The sequence below is a fragment of the Salvelinus fontinalis genome, chromosome 42 (genome assembly GCF_029448725.1).
Source record: "Salvelinus fontinalis isolate EN_2023a chromosome 42, ASM2944872v1, whole genome shotgun sequence".
NCBI lineage: Eukaryota > Metazoa > Chordata > Actinopteri > Salmoniformes > Salmonidae > Salvelinus > Salvelinus fontinalis.
This window is the reverse complement of record NC_074706.1, coordinates 15574993-15593485: the sequence shown is the minus strand read 5'-3', so window position 1 is coordinate 15593485 and position 18493 is coordinate 15574993. Positions and strand designations below refer to the sequence as shown.

Here is an 18493-nt window from a genome sequence, read left to right as displayed (position 1 = left end):
AAATGTATTAATAAACCAATTAGGCCTATTTCGTCAGTCTTTTGAACAGAAATGCAATGGTTCATTGAATCAGTCTAAAACCTTGCACATACACTGCTGCCATCCTGTGGCCAAAATCTAAATTGCGCCTGGGCTGGAATAGTACATTATGGCCTTTCTCTTGCATTTCAAAGATGATGGTGCTCTTCCATGCCGTCCCTAGGAGGGGTGCGTCACTTGAGTGGGTTGAGTCACTGACGTGGTCTTCCTGTCCGGGTTGGCGCCCCCCCTTGGGTTTGTGCCATGGGGGAGATCTTCGTGGGCCTTGTCTCAGGATAGTAGGTTGGTGGTTGAAGTGCTTTGGCAAAGTGGGCGGGGTTATATCCTGCCTGTTTGGCCCTGTCCGGGGAAGGGAAGGGGCCACAGTGTCTCCCGACCCCTCCTATCTCAGCCTCCAGTATTTATGCTGCAATAGTTTGTGTCGAGGGGCTAGGGTCAGTCTGTTATATCTGGAGCATTTCTCCTGTATTATCCGGTGTCCTGTGTGACTTTAAGTATACTCTAATTCTCTCTCTCTCTCTCTCTTGGAGGACCTGAGCCCTAGGACCATGCCTCAAGACTACCTGGCCTGATGACTCCTTGCTGTCCCTAGTCCACCTGGTCGTGCTGCTGCTCCAGTTTCAACTGTTCTGCCTGCGGCTATGGAACCCTGACCTGTTCACCGGACGTGCTACCTTGTCCCAGACCTGCTGTTTTCAACTCTCTAGAGACACTCAGAGAGAGACACTCTGAATGATCGGCTATGAAAAGCCAACTTACATTTACTTCTGAGGTGCTGACCTGTTGCACCCTCTACAACCACTGTGATTTTTATTATCTGACCCTGTTGATCATCTATGAACATTTGAACATCTTGGCCATGTTCTGTTATAATCTCCACCCGGCACAGACAGAAAAGCACTAGCCACACCCGTCATAGCCTGGTTTCTCTCTAGGTTTCTTCCTAGGTTGATGCCTTTCTAGGGAGTTTTTGCTAGCCACCGTGCTTCTACACCTGCATTGCTTGCTGTTTGGGGTTTTAGGCTGGGTTTCTGAACAGCACTTTGTGACATCAGCTGATGTAAGAAGGGCTTTATAAATAAATTTGATTGATTGCATTATCTTTCACAAGATCTAATGTGTTATATTCTCGTACATGACTTACACATTTCCACAAATTTCAAAGTGTTTCCTTTCAAATGGAATCAAGAATATGCTTATCCTTGCTTCAGGTCCTGAGCTACAGCCAGTTAGATTTGGGAATGTCATTTTAGGCGGAAATTGAAAATAAGGGTTTGATCCTTAGCAGTATTGAAGGAGATGGAAAATGTATTCAAATTATGGCACATACTGTATACAGTACTGGAATTAAATTATGGCATTAAATGCATGAGAAAGGGTAGGCTATAGATATCCATCACATCCAAGGGCATACAATTCAACTTCAACAAACAACGTTAATATGATATATTATATATCTTGCACATTTGGTTGCCAAATGTGAGTCAGAGAAATGGGTTGCCAGATACAGATGTTGGATCTTAATTTTATCACCCTTTTTTTGCTGAGGATTTTCCTGCACAGTAGGAAATGCAAACGTGTAATGTATTTGAGTTTTAAAAAAGCTTCCACTTTTACATTTCAGAATTTATTTGCCATTACGAGCAATGTTTCAACCCATACAAAAATGTTCTTGAATTATAATCCACATAATAACTAAAATGTCTTGTTGCTGCAGGATTATTTTCCTGCTGTAGCAAACTGCTCAAATTAAGATCCTACATCTGTATGTGTTTATTGGAAAAATGACAGATATTGGTTTATGTATTAGGGAGAGTGTATTGTGGTGCTCGGAGCGGGTGGAAGGACCTCATTAAACTCGGGATTGAGAGTTTTCTTCTTCACTGTGGTTTTGTACTTGGACTTTTTCCCCATATCAGGCTGCAGCACACTGAGAGAGAGGGGGAGAAAAGAGCGAGGGAGAAAAGAGCGAGGGAGATAGAGAGTGAAAGAGAATGAGGCATCGTAAGAGAGAGTTAGAGGGCAAGGGAGAGCACAGATGAGAAAGAGAGCAAGCGAAAGCGAGATTGAGAGGGAGAGGAAGAGAGAGATATGAAGGGAGAGCAGGAGAATGAGAAAAAGAGGGAATCTTAGTTAGACAGTTGACAGCATGATGACTGAAAATGCCGCTTTCCCCCTATTTTTTTGATTCAGGTCTTTTATACAGGTCTTTTATTACTTCTGAAACATCAAAGCCAATTATCTGTCATTTTGTCTTCCGCCACGGCGTGACATGAAACCCCACTGGAACGAGGGAGGAAAATAGAACAGAGACAGACAGAGCGTTAGCAAAATTCTCAAAGCGTGAAAGAAAAAAATGGAGGGAAAAATTCAGAGCCGAAAACGTTCATTTAATTTTTTGGGGAGGAGAGGGTGAAAGGAATCGGTGATGAGAGAGACTCAAAAGCTCAAGCCAAGAGCGGGACAGACGGCTTCCCAGAAGGCCATTGGTTTTTATTGGAGGAGTCATCAGCATAAATTCAGGCGGAGAAGTCAAGATGTTCTAGCGGGGGAGAGATATCTCACCCCCCAACGCCACCCACCTTCAGCCCAACGTCAATAACACGTACTCGCTGACAAGGTAATAGATGTGCCGCTAGGGTTGGGGTTTGTACACAACAGCAAGACAGGAGAGAGGGAGAGAGGGATGAGAGAGAGAAAGAAAGATCCAGTATGAGAGAGTTCTCAACCAACCCAGTGAAAGGAAGAAACAAACTGGGTTTGTTTGAGAGGAGGAGGAGAGGGATGTTTAGAGAAAGAAAGAGATAGAAAGATGGAAGAGGACTGGCCACCCCTCGGAGCCTGGTTCCTTTCTAGGTTGCTTCTTAGGTTCCTGCCTTTTCACAGCCACTGTGCTTCTACATCTGCATTGCTTGCTCTTTGGGGTTTTAGGCTGGTTCTCTGCATAAGCACTTTGTGACAACTGCTGATGTAAAATGGGATTTATAAAACACATTTGGATTTGATTGATTGATTGATTGAGATAGAGTCCTTAACCAACCCAGTGAAAGAAATTGGATTAGAGAAAATTGAAGCTAGGAGAAAAATTAAGACAAGAGAGAGGGATGGAGGGAGAGAGACGAGAGTGAAATAATGAGAAAAACTGCCAATTTCACACAGAGAAAGAAGATAGAGAGAAAAAAGGAGTGACAGAGATAGACAGAGAGAGAGAGAGAGAGAGAGAGAGCGAATGAGAGCAAACCAGAGTGAAAAAAACCCGGCCAATTTCACACAGAGACAGAGGATAGAGAAACAGAGTGACAGTTGGACAGCGGGGAGAGGGGAGAGCGAGGAGAGAGAGGAGCAAAACTAACTGCCCAGTTCAGAGGCTCACACATCAACACAACACAGACTAAGATGACAGTTTGCTTACTCAGCACCAGAGGAACAGGGTTTGCATCCCAAAGAGCACCCTAAACCCTATTTAGTGTACTTCCTTTGAGCAGAACCTTACAAGCTATGGTCGAAAGTAGTGCACTATATAGGGAATGGACTGCCATTTGGGATACAGAGAAACTGACATCCTTGGTTCAACTATATCATGTCTCTTTATGGCGTCTGGTTTGAAGCAATTATCATCTGCATTAACAGAGAGAGGAAAATAGAGGAACGGCAAGTAGGCAACACGCCAGCACCACTGGAGAGGTTTATATTGGTCTTTAAAATGTTGATGGAACGTTGCTCTAATATTTCAGTTGATCTGTATCCGAGAAGAGAGGAAAACAGAGGAATGGCAGGCAACCCACCTAGAGCAACTGACCTAGAGGTCAATATTGGTCTGCAAGACTGTAACGTCTGCTTCCAACTCGCACTCTCAAACACGTAGATCCCCTGAAAGCAGCTCACTTTCCAGCCCACTCTCAAACGCGTAGATCCCCTGAACGCAGCTCACTTTCCAGCCCACTTTCCAGCTCACTCTCAAACACGTAGATCCCCTGAACGCAGCTCACTTTCCAGCCTACTTTCCAGCTCACTCTCAAACGCGTAGATCCCCTGAACGCAGCTCACTTTCCAGCCCACTTTCCAGCTCACTCTCAAACGCGTAGATCCCCTGAACGCAGCTCACTTTCCAGCCCACTTTCCAGCTCACTCTCAAACGCGTAGATCCCATGAACGCAGCTCACTTTCCAGCCCACTTTCCAGCTCACTCTCAAACGCGTAAATCCCCTGAACGCAGCTCACTTTCCAGCCCACTTTCCAGCTCACTCTCAAACGCGTAGATCCCCTGAACGCAGCTCACTCTCCAGATTCCAATCACCTAAATTCTGATCACCTGTTCAAACACCTGTATGTCATTATCACACACTATTTTGTTCAGTTCTTTGCACCCCATCATTGTGAGCTATTGTTTGTGATACACTTCTATTTGGAGCGCTGGTTTTCCTGTAATTTAATCCTCCCGTGTATGATAGTTTTTGCCTGCCTCACTAACGACGCCTTTTGCCTATTCCCCACCTGTACTTCGGATTTCCTGTTATCAACCTATTGCCTGATCTCCCGGACAACGTTACTAGCCTTTTCCCTGCCTGTACTGTTGCCTTGTTGGACCCCCGGTGTATGGCCTTCTGCCTGCCCCTGGACCCAGCTACCTGCCTCCTCCTGTGGTCCTTTACAAATAAACACCAGCTGCGCCATGCGCTTGAAACCAGCTCTCCGTCTCCCATCGTGTTCATTACAAAGTGATGGAATAGCCTCTTGGTCGTTCTAAACAGGGCCGAAGGGGTTGTGTGGGTGATTGTGATTTTGAAATATGCTTAAGCGAATTGTAAGGTCCAGTAGTAGGCAGCTCAAAGCATACGAGCCAATCATAACTCGGACAGGATAGGAAAAGGCCCCCTGGACATTTGTAATGGGAAGTTCATCAGCATAGAATTAAGTACAACATAATGTATCTCTATGGTTATTATAAGAGTGCCTGAGTCAAGAATCTCCTAGTCCAAGATCATCCATCAAATGTTGGATGGGTGTGCAGGCTTTTGTTCCGGCCCAGCATTTTTTTTCTTCTCAAACAGTCAATGATGATCATACTCTTGTTTAAATAACCTGTGTGGTTGCTACTATTGACATTTCTGACATGCTTGATTGACATGACGAGTGGGACCCTCCCCTGCGAGGGTATGTGGGCGCCTACCACCTTCTTCCTACTTAAGGCTCTGACAAAGGCGATTCATGCCGAAAGGTGGTTGTTTCTCCCGCCAATAAATCTGTCAGGTTTACCCAGCAACAGAGTGCTCCTTTTCCTTCATTCTCCCGGACAGTCACCAGCTGAAGTAGCACGGGGTAAGGAATGTGTTTTGGAGTCAACGTTGATTGTCTGAAACTGACGTCCTTGTTTCACACAGCTCTGCCCCGTCTTTCTTTTTGGCTCTGGTTGAAAGCCCCTGGACATTTTGTAATGAGAAGATTATTAAGAGTCTGACTCAGGGACTCTGGGAGCCCATTTGTCTTGCTCTTGGCTCCAGCTTTTGACTCGCTCGTCGATGATTAGCATATATATATTTTTTTTGGTCCCCCCTCCCCTCTAAAAACGGCTCTGAAATAGTGTCACGCACTGACCATTTTGATAATGCTCTGTCTCTTGTTGTTCTCTTTCCTCAAGTTCGAGGTGTTAGTGCTGGGTTGGAGCAAAAGCTTGCACACCCAATAGCGTTCCAGGACCAGAGTTGGAGACCCGCAGCCATAAGTTATGCTGTGTCCCAAATGGAACCCTGTTCTCTGTAAAGTTTAACCCTATGGGCCCTGGTCAAAAGTAGTTCACTAAACAGGGAATGGAGTGCCATTGGGGATGCAAGCCAATGTGTAAGCATGTGAGCCCAAACTTAATCTCTTAACACGTTTTCTGCAGGGGTATGTGAAACTGCAGACAGCACACAAATCAACTTCCAGCTTAGTGTCCTGTAGGCTATATCTAAAACGTGTTGATATCACATGCACATATGCACGCACACAGACAAAGATGCACCCACACACACGCACGTGTACATACACACGCGCTATGTCCCCGACCCGCCTCCACACTCCAGCCAACGACTGCTGTGCAGGTGTGTACGAAGCAATGCATTCTGGGATGCCAGGGGCATAGCGGATCTTAGCTGCTATAATAGTCGGTTCAGCGACACACACACACTGAGACAGAGTGAGAGAGAGAGAGATAGTGGCATCCACACGCACTGCAGTTACTCTCCTACAGATAGTGAGAATAAGTCTGACAGGTAAGAATCACACAGATCGCATCCCAAATAGCACTCTATTGCCTAAAGCACTATTTTGCCCCGAGCCATATGGGCCCTGGTGAAAAGTAGTGCACTAAATAGGGAATATGGTGTAATTTGGGCGTCCCATAGGGCTCTGGGCAAATGTAGTGCACTGTTTAGGGAATAGGATGCCAATTGGGCTGCACATCTTGGCTGTGTTTCAGAGCATCAATTCTGCTCAGTCGCTGATCACTGATTCACTGAGCAGACTGACTGATCTACAAACCACCCTTGCCTCCTAAATAACTACTCTAACTGTAATTTGTAGATCCGTCAGTAGATCTAGAATGATACTCTCAAATACAGCCAAGGAGTCAGGGTCACAGTTTGCAAGCGCAAGTGCAGGGGCAGCACTTATAACTGTAAAAGTTACAGGCCGCCATGAGGGGAAAATGATGACTCACCATTCTTATGACGATGAAACGTCAATGCTTTTAACCGAAATAAACACATTTTATTACTTGAAGAGCAAGAGCTGCGCCTTTTTCCACTCATGTAAACCTTACATTTCAGCTGCTACCTCCACACAGTTTCTGAGCACTGTCTTTCCCTACAGACTTAACAGAGTACGTCTTTAAACCACCATCACAAGCAGTACAGGCAAATAGCTACTCCCTTTGAGGAACAACAAAAGAACACAGACAGGCACGACAGAACTCGTCCAAATAGGATTAACAGGACTCCTCGCTCTGAGGCGATACAACAGCAGCCGCCGGTGCAACGCTCCGCTGCTTCTGATACTACCGGCCAGCTTGACTGAACACACTTTAAACAAACACACAGGACAACTCCCCACTGTACGAGAAGAGAGACGGCGTCTCGAACGCAGCTCAGACATAACAGGCTACTAACTAAAAAGCAGGTGGTGAATTTCAAAGAGGTTTGAGACTGTGAAAGAAGAGACAGTGTCTCGAACGCAGCTCAGACATCGGCTACTATACAACAGGCAGTGTATGCCCCCCCCAAAAAAACTTCAATGAGAGTTGCGACTGTACAAGAAGAGAGAGCGAGAGGGTGGAACGCAGCTCAGATATAGACCTCGCTCCTGAATAACAGGCAAGGGATCTCAGAGACAGAAAAGATGAAAAACTAAGAGAAAAGAGACTGGAACGCAACTCAGACAGAAGCCAACTTAATCACATGGAGTGGATGTCGTAGGCAAATAATTGGATTGGTGACTGTAAAATAAGAGAGTGCCTTGAACATAACTCAGATACTGAACTGCACATCAAACACAGCACAATATGAGAAACTCTCAAATAAGAGAGTGCCTTAAAATAAGATTTGTGACTGTAAAATAAGAAAGCTCCTTGAACGCAGCTCTGACATACTAAACAACAGATACTGCATGTCAAAGATAAAAATAAAAAAAAGAGATGATAAACAGAGACAATCTCTTGGCTCCAGGACTCAATCGCGCCGTACATCAAAATAGAGGCAGATAAGACACCCAGCTCTGGCTCTGAAGAACAGGAACCAATCAATGAACAGCAAAAAGTGGAGAAAAACGAGGAAAGGGGGGGGAGAAAGAAAAACAGCTCTTTTTTGTCCCCTCACAGGTCTGTTTACTGCTTCTCTGCTTCGTTTCTTTGTCTGATTCTAGTCTTGGCTTCACAGCTCAATAATCTCAATGGGAAAGTAGTACGAGTTTCAGGGAGTCATGAATGAGAATGAGAGTATATGTAGTTAGTGATAGACCTCTTTTTTGGCCCGGTTGACTAACCTCTCCTCTCCATCTTTTGGTCTTTAGACTGAGTTCCTACTCCCTACATATTTTCCTACATCCCAATAGGAATGGGGGGAGGAGTGTGGAGGAGGGAGTCGTCGAACGAGAATGAGGATGTACGTCGTCATTTAGAAACCTCTTTTCCTCTCGACTTACATGAAAAGCCAATTGACCTGTTGCACCCTCTACTGTGATTGTTATGTGACCCTGAACATCTTGAAGAACAATTTGGCCTTAATGGCCATGTACTCTTATAATCTGTACCGGGCACAGCCAGAAGAGGACTGGCCACCCCTCAGAGCCTGGTTCCTCTCTAGGTTTCTTCCTAGGTTCCTGCCTTTCTAGGGAGTTTTTCCCAGCCACTGTGCATCTACACATGCATTGCTTGCGGTTTGGTGTTTCAGGCTGAGGTGTATACTACGAAGCAAGCTAGATCTACTCAGCTAACTGAAGCTAGCAGACTTGTAACTGCACGTGGATAGTCGAACGCCAAACTCTTCATTGAGACAACGCTGAAACATCAATCCACGGGCGAGTCAGTGCCACATTTACATTTGTGGATTTTTATATTATATTTGGGCCAAAATATAAATGAAAGAAAAGTTATCTTGCAAATTTAGCAGGCTATGGTGTGAAGTAGGCATTTAGAAGTGCTGTCTTTTTTTTTATTACTTATTGTGAATGACGCCTTTGCTGTGTTTTTGGTGTTTCCCCCCGCTCCTATCAATAAAATATTTGTATTAAGTCCTACAAAGGTCTTACTATGGGTCAAGTTTTAAACGCATTCTGTCATTATTAAATGTGTAACATGATAGGTCGTTTAACGTCACTCTTTTTTTAACACGCCAATTTTTTTCAGATATTTTGTTTTCCTCAAACGAAGGGGAAGACGGCGCAACCTTTGCGAGCGGGAGGGAATCTGATTTCATTGGTTCTCAACTCGCAGCAAAGACATTTTGTAAAAATCCTAAGTAGATATACCACTCTGTTTCAATCGAAAGTTACAGAGGATGCCTTTTAGAGCGCCATCTCATCCAAATCAACACTACAAGCAAATAGCAAAAAGGACTTTTTGTTGTTGTTGATGAAACCATGTAGGCGTAGAAACTGAATCTAATGACTGCTGGGGATTTTCATATTCAGGTGTGAAGTGCATGAATAACGATTAGCCGTTTACGCCGAGACTGCGTCCCAAATGGCATCCTATTTCCCTAGTGCACTACCTTTTGACCATGGCCCACAGGAAATATGGTACCATTTGGGACACAGCCTGAATGCTCTGTCAAGACATGATGCTGACAGTATATGTACAGTACAGGTTGTCATATGAATAACAATGAACCTGCTAGCTTACATAATGCCACCACAGTGATTCCCAATGTGCTCCTAGGAAACCTTTCACGACTGCACCATTTTTGTTACTGTCACGCCCTGACCGTAGAGATCCATTTATTCTCTATGTTTGTTTGGTCCAGGGTGTGACTCGGGTGGGAAAGTCTATGCTTTCTGGTTCTTTGTTTTTGGCCGGGTATGATTCTCAATCAGGGAATGTCTATCGTTGTCTCTGATTGGGAATCAGACTTAGGCAGCCTTTTTTTCCTCTTCTCATTTGTGGGTTGTTGTCTTTGTTTCGTGGCATGTATAGCCTTACAGAGCTTCACGTTCGTTGTGTGGTTTATTGTTTTTGTTGGCGACATTTAAAATAACAGAATGTACGCTTAACACGCTGCACATTGGTCCGGTCATTTCCTTGACGACGATCGTGACAGAACAACCCACCACAAACGGACCAAGCGGCATGGCCGGGAGGAGCAGACAGAGTGGACATGGGAAGACATTCTGGAAGGAAAGGGATCCTGGACGTGGGAGGAGATCCTGGCTGGAAAGGATCGCCTGCCGTGGAAGCAGGTGGAAGCAGCGAGGAAGGAGGAAGCAGCTAGTAAAGGGGCCCAGCGTTACACAGGGTCACGGCTGGCAAGGAAGACCGGGAGGCCACTTGGGGGGGGGGCACACGGGGGGGTTGGCGGAGCTAACTCCCCGTGCTCACGGTAGGGAGCGTGGTATGCGGAGAAGCGCACGGTGTCTCCAGTGCGCGTTCACAGCCCGGTGCGCTCTGAGCCAGCTCTCCGCATGTGTTGTGCTAGAGGGGACATCCAGCCAGGACGGATTGTGCCAGCACAGCACTCCTGGTCTCCGATGCGCCTCTTCGGTCCAGGGTATCCTGCGCCGGCTCTGCACACTGTGTCTCCGGTGCACTGTCACAGCCCAGTGCGTCCTGTGCCTGCGCTTCGCACATGCCGGGCCAAAGTGGGCATTCAGCCAGGACGAGTGGTGCCAGCTTTAGGCACCAGATCTCCAGTGCTCCCCCACAGCCCGGTTCGACCTGTGCCTGCTCCACGGACCAGGCGTCCAGTATGTCTCCCCAGCCTGGTGAGTCCTGTGCCTGCTCCAAGAACCAGGCCTCCAGTATGCCCCCTAGCCTGGTGAGTCCTGTGCCTGCTCCAAGAACCAGGCCTCCAGTATGCCCCCTAGCCTGGTGAGTCCTGTGCCTGTTCCAAGAACCAGGCCTCCAGTAGGTCTCCCCAGCCTGGTGAGTCCTGTGCCTGCTCCACGGGCCCCCAGTCCAGGGCCTGCAGAGAGGGTCCCCAGTCCGGGGCCTGCAGAGAGGGTCCCCAGTCCGGAGCCTGCAACGAAGGTCCCCAGTCTGAGGCCTGCGGAGAGGTTCCCCAGTCCGGGCCTGCGGCGAGGGTCCCCAGTCCGGGGTTGGCGACGAGGGTCCCCGCACCAGAGGCGCCACCAAAGTGGGGGGAGCCAGAGGTGGAGCGGGATCTGCGTCCCGCACCAGAGCCGCCACCAAGATAGATGCCCACCCGGACCCTCCCCTATAGTGTCAGGTTTGCGGCCAGAGTCTGCACCTTTGGGGGGGAGGGGGGGGGGGGTACTGTCACGCCCTGACCGTAGAGATCCTTTTATTATTTTCTCATTTGTAGGTTGTTGTCTTTGTTCGTGGCATGTATAGCCTTACAGAGCTTCACGTTTGTTGTGTGGTTTATTGTTTTTGTTGGCGACATTTAAAATAAAAGAATGTACGCTTACCACGCTGCACCTTGGTCCGGTCATTTCCTTGATGACGATCGTGACAGTTGCAGCCCAGAACTAGCACATCCAGCACACCCGATTCAAACAATCAAAGGCTTGACGAGTAGCTGATTAGTTGAATCAGGTGTGCTATTTTCCCAGACTGGAAGAGAAAATATGCAGTCGAGGGGGTAAGTAATGAACAGATTGGGAAACACTGACTAGTGACGGTGTAGACTCCAGAGAGTAAGAGCAGTTGATTATTTATTTATGTTGCATGTATTAATTTATGCCAGTCAGTCTCCCTGTCAATTTGTACGGAGCGCAAATAAAGTTTCAATGTGTCATGACTCATGCACTAAGGTTGTGGTAGAGTCTGTCAATGTGACATACTGTATAAAATATATATACTGTATACAACATTCTATTGGTTGCGAGAATTTTGTGGAATAATTTCAATTAAAGCTCTACGTTTTGAATCTGTCGTTGTTCTTTGGAAACGGTCAAATAAAAATCTCTTCCCAACTATGTTGCAATATATGGCGCAGCTGAACATTTGTGGTCCTTAAATGACACTGATATACTTTTTTATTCAGCACAATTTTCTTTAACCAATTTTGGTCTTTAATGCAGAGCCGACAGTCAAGTTCTTTACTTTCTCCCCCTTCCACTTGCCTCTTCCATTTTTTGCTGTAACGTCCTGACCAGAGTTATTATGTGTTTTGCTTGTTTAGTGTTGGTCAGGACGTGAGCTGGGTGGGAATTCTATGTTGTGTGTCTAGTTTGTCTATTTCTATGTCCAGCCTAATATGGTTCTCAATCAGAGGCAGATGGTAATCGTTGTCCCTGATTGAGAATCATATATAGGAGGCTTGTTTTGTGTTGGGATTTTGTGGGTGTTTGTTTCCTGTCTCTGTGATTGTCTGCACCAGATAGGTCTGTCTCGGTTTCTGCACATTTTGTTATTTTGTATGTTGTTTGTAGTGTTTCACTTGTTCTTTTATTAAACATGTTGAACATTAGCCGCGCTGCACTTTGGTCCTCTCCTTCACCTATGGAAGAAAGCCGTTACAGAAACACCCACCAAACCCGGACCAAGCAGCGTGGCAACGGGCAGCAGCAACAGCAGCAGCGGTACCAGGAGGAATGGTCATGGGAGGAAATCATGAACGGAAAAGGACCCTGGGCAAAGGTTGGAGAGAATCGCCGCTCTCGGGAGGAGAAGGAGGCAGCCACAGCCCAGGAGCGGTGGATTGAGGAGGCAGCACGTAAGAGAGGCTGGAAGCCCGAGAGGCTCACCCAAAAATGTATTGGGGGGGGGTTAAAGGGGAGTGTGGCGAAGCCGGGTTGGATACCTGAGCCAACTCCCCGGGCTTACCGTGGAGTGAGAGGGCGTCGTACTGGTCAGACACCGTGTTATGCGGTAAAGCGCACGGTGTCCCCAGTACGCGTGCTTAGCCCAGTGCGGGCTATTCCACCTTGTCGCACTGGTAGGGCTAGGTTGGGCATCGAGCCGGGTGCCATGAAGCCGGCCCAACATATCTGGCCTCCAGTACGTCTCCTCGGGCCGGCGTACATGGCACCAGCCTTACAGGTGGTGTCCCCGGTTCGCCTGCATAGCCCAGTGCGGTCTATTCCACCTCGCCGCACTGGCAGGGCTACGGGGACCATTCAACCTGGTAAGGTTGGAGAGGCTCGGTGCTCAAGAGCACGTGTCCTCCTTCACGGTCCGGTATATCCGGCGCCACCTTCCCGCCCCAGCCCTTTACCACCAGTGCCTACACCACGCACCAAGCCTCATGTGTGTCCCCAGAGTCCTGTGCATCCTGTTGCTGCTCCCCGCACTAGCCCTGAGATGCGTGTCCCCAGTCCGGTACCACCAGTTCCGGCACCACGCACTAGGCCTAATGTGCGCTCCCAGGGTCCAGCATGCCCTGTTCCTCCTCCCCGCACTCGCCCTGAGGTGCGTGCCCTCAGCCCGGTACCTCCAGTTCCGGCACCACGCATCAGGCCTATAGTGCGTCTCAGCCGGCCAGAGTCTGCCGTCTGCCCAGCGGTGCCTGAACTGCCCTTCTGCCCAGCGGCGCCTGAACTGCCCGTCTGCCCAACGCCGTCTGAACTGTCCGTCTGCCCAACGCCGTCTGAACTGTCCGTCTGCCAAGCGCCATCGGAGCCATCCGTCTCCCCAGCGCCATCTGAGCCATCCGTCTCCCCAGCCCCATCTGAGCCATCAGTCTCCCCAGCGCCATCTGAGCCATCCGTCTCCCCAGCGCCGTCTGAGCTAGCCGTCTGTCCCGAGCCGTCAGAGCCATTCGTCAGTCAGGATCTGCCAGGGCCGCCAACCAGACAGGATCTGCCAGAGCCGCCAACCAGACAGGATCTGCCAGAGCCGCCAACCAGACAGGATCTGCCAGAGCCGCCAACCAGACAGGATCTGCCGGAGCCGTCAGTCAGCCATGAGCGTCCAGAGCCGTCAGCCAGTCATGAGCTGCCCTACGGTCATGAGCTGCCCTACGGTCATGAGCTGCCCTACGGTCATGAGCTGCCCTACGGTCATGAGCTGCCCTACGGTCATGAGCTGCCCTACAGTCATGAGCTGCCCTACGGTCATGAGCTGCCCTACGGTCATGAGCTGCCCTACGGTCATGAGCTGCCTTACGGTCATGAGCTGCCCTACAGTCATGAGCTGCCCTACAGTCATGAGCTGCCCTACAGTCATGAGCTGCCCTACAGTCATGAGCTGCCCTACAGTCATGAGCTGCCACTCAGTCCGGAGCTGCCACTCAGTCCGGAGCTGCCACTCAGTCCGGAGCTGCCACTCAGTCCTGAGCTACCTCTCTGTCCGGAGCTGCCACTAGTCCGGAGTTGCCCCTCTGTCCTGAGCTACCCCTCTGTCCGGAGTTGCCCCTCTGTCCTGAGCTACCTCTCTGTCCTGAGCTACCCCTCTGTCCTGAGCTACCCCTCTGTCCTGAGCTACCTCTCTGTCCTGAGCTACCTCCAAAATCATGTGGGGGCCTTGGGGAGGATTCTTAGGCTAAGGTCGTGGGCGAGGGTTGCCACTCAAAGGACGCTAAGGAGGGGGACAAAGACAGTGGTGGAGTGGTGTCCTCGTCCACCGCCGGAGCCGCCAACGCGGACAGATGCCCACCCAAACCCTCCTCTTGAGTTGTAGGGGTGCGTTCGGAGTCCGCACCTCAGGAGGGGGGTACTGTAACGTCCTGACCAGAGTTATTATGTGTTTTGCTTGTTTAGTGTTGGTCAGGACGTGAGCTGGGTGGGAATTCTATGTTGTGTGTCTAGTTTGTCTATTTCTATGTCCAGCCTAATATGGTTCTCAATCAGAGGCAGATGGTAATCGTTGTCCCTGATTGAGAATCATATATTAGGCTTGTTTTGTGTTGGGATTTTGTGGGTGTTTGTTTCCTGTCTCTGTGGTTGTCTGCACCAGATAGGTCTGTCTCGGTTTTTGCACATTTTGTTATTTTGTATGTTGTTTGTAGTGTTTCACTTGTTCTTTTATTAAACATGTTGAACACTAGCCGCGCTGCACTTTGGTCCTCTCCTTCACCTATGGAAGAAAGCCGTTACATTTGCGGTAATTCTAGAGAGCCTTTGTTGCTGCCCTATATGTTCCAGCCGGCTCAACAAGGAGGACTGCTGACTGACATCCAGCAACAGGACACCACAAGACCTACTAATGTCTAACAACAAGTAATGTGGAATGACAAGGGACAACAACAACAACCTCTCCTCCATTCGTTCCTCCATTTGTTCCATCCATCATCATTCCGTCCTTTGTGTATGTGTGTATGTGTGTGTCAAGACTTACATCTTGACGAAGGGGTCAGAGTACCCATTAGAGTCCATGGCGGCGAGGTGGGCACAGCGTACGATGCCGACCAGTAAACAGCTCTTTTCTGGGCTGTAGCAGAGCGACACCAGGATACGACCACGCTGGAGGAGGGGGGGGGCACAATTAACCATGACACCACTACAAATCTAAAATCAACTTTATTCATAGTGTCCTTAATGTATGTCAGTTAAATGTCAGATTGAATTCATGTATGTCAGATTAAAACCAACACATGTAAAACAGGCAATTAAAAACATACAATAGGGTAATTTAAAATGATTATAAGTTATAAAATGAATGAAAATAATAAGATTAATTGAATTGCATGTTGGGAAATCAGTGACAGGACTGTCAATAGCCCTGGGATTAGTACTACTGCTATCATCGTGGCACCACTGGTATTACTACTACTACAGTACTAGTAGTAGCACAACTAATGTTACTACTCCTGCTACGGCCACTACTAAATCTATATGACAATCTCTACTTTTTATGACAATGATGGTAATCTTCGTACCTCTTCCTCGGCCACAGGTGTCCCTTGCTCCACGGTTTCTTTGTTGATGTCTTTGTTCTGAGAAGGGAGGTTGATTTCAATACAGAGTTTGTAAATCATTAGAGCCCATTGACGAACTGACGCATACACACACACACGCGCACGCACGCACGCACGCGCGCACGCACACACACACACACACACACACACACACACACACACACACACACACACACACACTATATACCTGTGTGATTCTCTCCAGACCCATTTTGAATCTTTTGCCCTCGCCCTTGCTCAGTTTCTTCAAGGCGACCCGGACCTCTCCGATGAACTCGTTACGACCGAGCCTGTCCATGTCGCACACACACAGCCTACACACACGTGCACAGGTACACACACAGATACACACAGACAGGCATGCCACACACACACACACATACACACGCAGAATGTGAGAAAGATACATGTCCTCTCAAGAGCTAGCAGTGAGGAGGACGCTCATTTCGATTCGTATCTATCGGTAAACTCTGGGCCGCTCCAACCTGCAAACAGAAGCCCCCACTGATCTACAGGTAACTGCCAAAAAAATGGAAACCCTTGAGTAAATGAGGGATACATAGTATATTAAAAGCAGGTGCTTCCACACAGGTGTGGTTCCCGAGTTAATTAAGCAATTTAACATCCCAGCATGCTTATGCTACCACGGCTATGCCCCCATAGGATGACAATGCCCCATCCACAGTGCAGGAGTGGTCATTGATTGGTTTGACGAGCATGAAAATTATATGAAGCATATGCCATGATCATGTGACAAGATCTCTACCCAACACTTATGGGAGATTCTGGAGCATCACCTGAGGCAACATTATCCACCACCATAGACATGTTTTTATTAAATAATGGTGTTGCATCTCGGGTTAGGGTTTGGCCGGGTTAGCCCGCCATTGTAAATAAGAATTTGTTCTTAACTGACTTGCCTAGTTAAATAAAGATTCAATAATAATAAAAATAGAGTTCCAGACACTTATAGAATCTATGGCAAGTTGCATTGAAGCTGTTCTGGCTCGTGGAGCCCCAACGCCCTATTAAGACACCATATGTGGGTGTTTCCTTAATTTTGTCAGTTAACTGTGGCTAAACTCTGTGCTGTACATGTCTGTCTGCCTGCCTGTCTGAAAGTCTGTCTGTCCGCTTTGTCTGTCTGTCCTCATTGACAGCAGACAGACAGACAGACATGTCTCTGTGCATTGCAGAACAGCTCTGCTGTGTGAAGAGAGTAGTAGACTAAGCCTACATTTGGCAAATCTTGTGTTGAAGAAATATGAAAAACAAAATTGAGAGTAAATTTGTGCCTCCATAGTGCACTTGAGACGTTTCAAGAACTGAGAATGGCCTAAGGTTTTTGTCTCATGTCTCTATGACAACTGCGGTATGCTAGTCGTGTTTACTCTTTCAACTACTACTCTACCCTCCTGCTCTCAGATGTTCTCTCACCTTGCTGCATATCCCTCTGGGCTGTAGCCCGGGTGCTTGCTCTCTCTCTCTCTCTCTCTCTCTCTCTCTCTCTCTCTCTCTCTCTCTCTCTCTCTCTCTCTCTCTCTCTCTCTCTCTCTCTCTCTCTCTCTCTCTCTCTCTCTCTCTCTCTCTCTCTCTCTCTCTCTCTCTCTCTCTCTCTCTCTCTGTCTCTCTCTCTCTCTCCTCTCTCTCTCTCTCTCTCTGTCTCTCTCTCTCTCTCTCTCTCTCTCTCTCTCTGTCTCTCTGTCTCTCTCTCTCTCTCTGTCTCTCTCTCTCTCTCTCTCTCTCTCTCTCTCTCTCTCTCTCTCTGTCTCTCTGTCTCTCTGTCTCTCTCGCTCTCTCTCTCTGTCTCTCTGTCTCTCTCTCTCTCTCTCTCTCTCTGTCTCTCTGTCTCTCTCTCTCTCTCTCTCTCTCTGATGATGGTGGGATGTTTGTTGGACCACATAACCCCCTTTTGCTCTCAGAACAACCTTATTTCGTCGGGGCATGGACTTTACAAGGTGTTGAAAGCGTTCCACAGGGATGCTGGCCCATGTTGACTCCAATTCTTCTCACAGTTGTGTCAAGTTGGCCGGATGTCCTTTGGGTGGTGGACCATTCTTGATACACACAGGAAACGGTTGAGTGTGAGAAACCCAGCAGCGTTGCAGTTATTGACACAAACCGGTGAGTCTGGCACCTACTACCATACCCCGTTCAACAGCACTTAAATATTTTGTCTTGCCCATTCACCCACTGAATGACACACACAGATAATCCATGTCTCGAATGTCTCGAGGCTTAAAAATCCTTCTTTACCTGTCTCCTCCCCTTCATCTACACGCAGTGAAGTGGATTTAACAAGTAACATCAATATGGGATCATGTCTTTCAGCTGGATTCTCCTGGTCAGTCTATGTCATGGAAATAGCAATGTTTTGTATACTCAGTGTAGAGAGATACAGTAGGACCTCAGTGACAGGAACATGTTGGATCGAGGTCTGAACTGAAACGTATGTAACTGTGAAATTCACTGTGGATCAAGCCGTTACAGAAAACATTTATTGCGTAGTTACAAGGGTTCTCTAATAATTTAGCCAGATATTATAAATAGCTTATGTGCTTCAGCACATGTAAGCAATATTTACATTTGTCTGTGGCAGACAGAAGTTCAGTTTTTTTTTTTCTTCATTGAATATGTGTACTGGAGGGGGGTTTGAGTTTGCCTGTTCAGTTGACTGGTTGGTCCTCTGAGGTTTGTATCTTTGAGGTTCTACTGTCGAGAGGTAGAGAGGTGGAACAGTGTAGTTCTGCCATCAGACTGGCACTCTGTCGGTCTTGCCTGGGCTATGACAAGGTGTTGACGGTAACCATGGTTTTGTCACACCGAGCCAACGGAACTTTTTCTACACCGCTATGGAGCTCTCCATTGACTGACCGTAGTAGGATGCTGCGGGGTCAAGTTTCCCCTGGGTACAGATCTAGGATGAACTTCCCCTCGCCCAATCCTAA

At 47.8% G+C, this 18493-nt stretch overlaps 1 protein-coding gene across 1 annotated transcript in view; it reads right to left on the bottom strand.

The window, feature by feature from the left end:
- The window catches only part of LOC129840944 (double C2-like domain-containing protein beta), a 54848-nt gene that overhangs the window by 8582 nt on the left and 27773 nt on the right, over nt 1-18493 (bottom strand). Inside the window, exons 6-9 of the mRNA XM_055908994.1 lie at nt 15733-15859; nt 15507-15563; nt 14966-15090; nt 1888-1969 (exon numbers count right to left, since the gene is read on the bottom strand). Of these exons, the coding sequence (XP_055764969.1) occupies nt 1888-1969; nt 14966-15090; nt 15507-15563; nt 15733-15859 (391 nt within the window). The remainder of the gene's footprint in view (nt 1-1887; nt 1970-14965; nt 15091-15506; nt 15564-15732; nt 15860-18493) is intronic.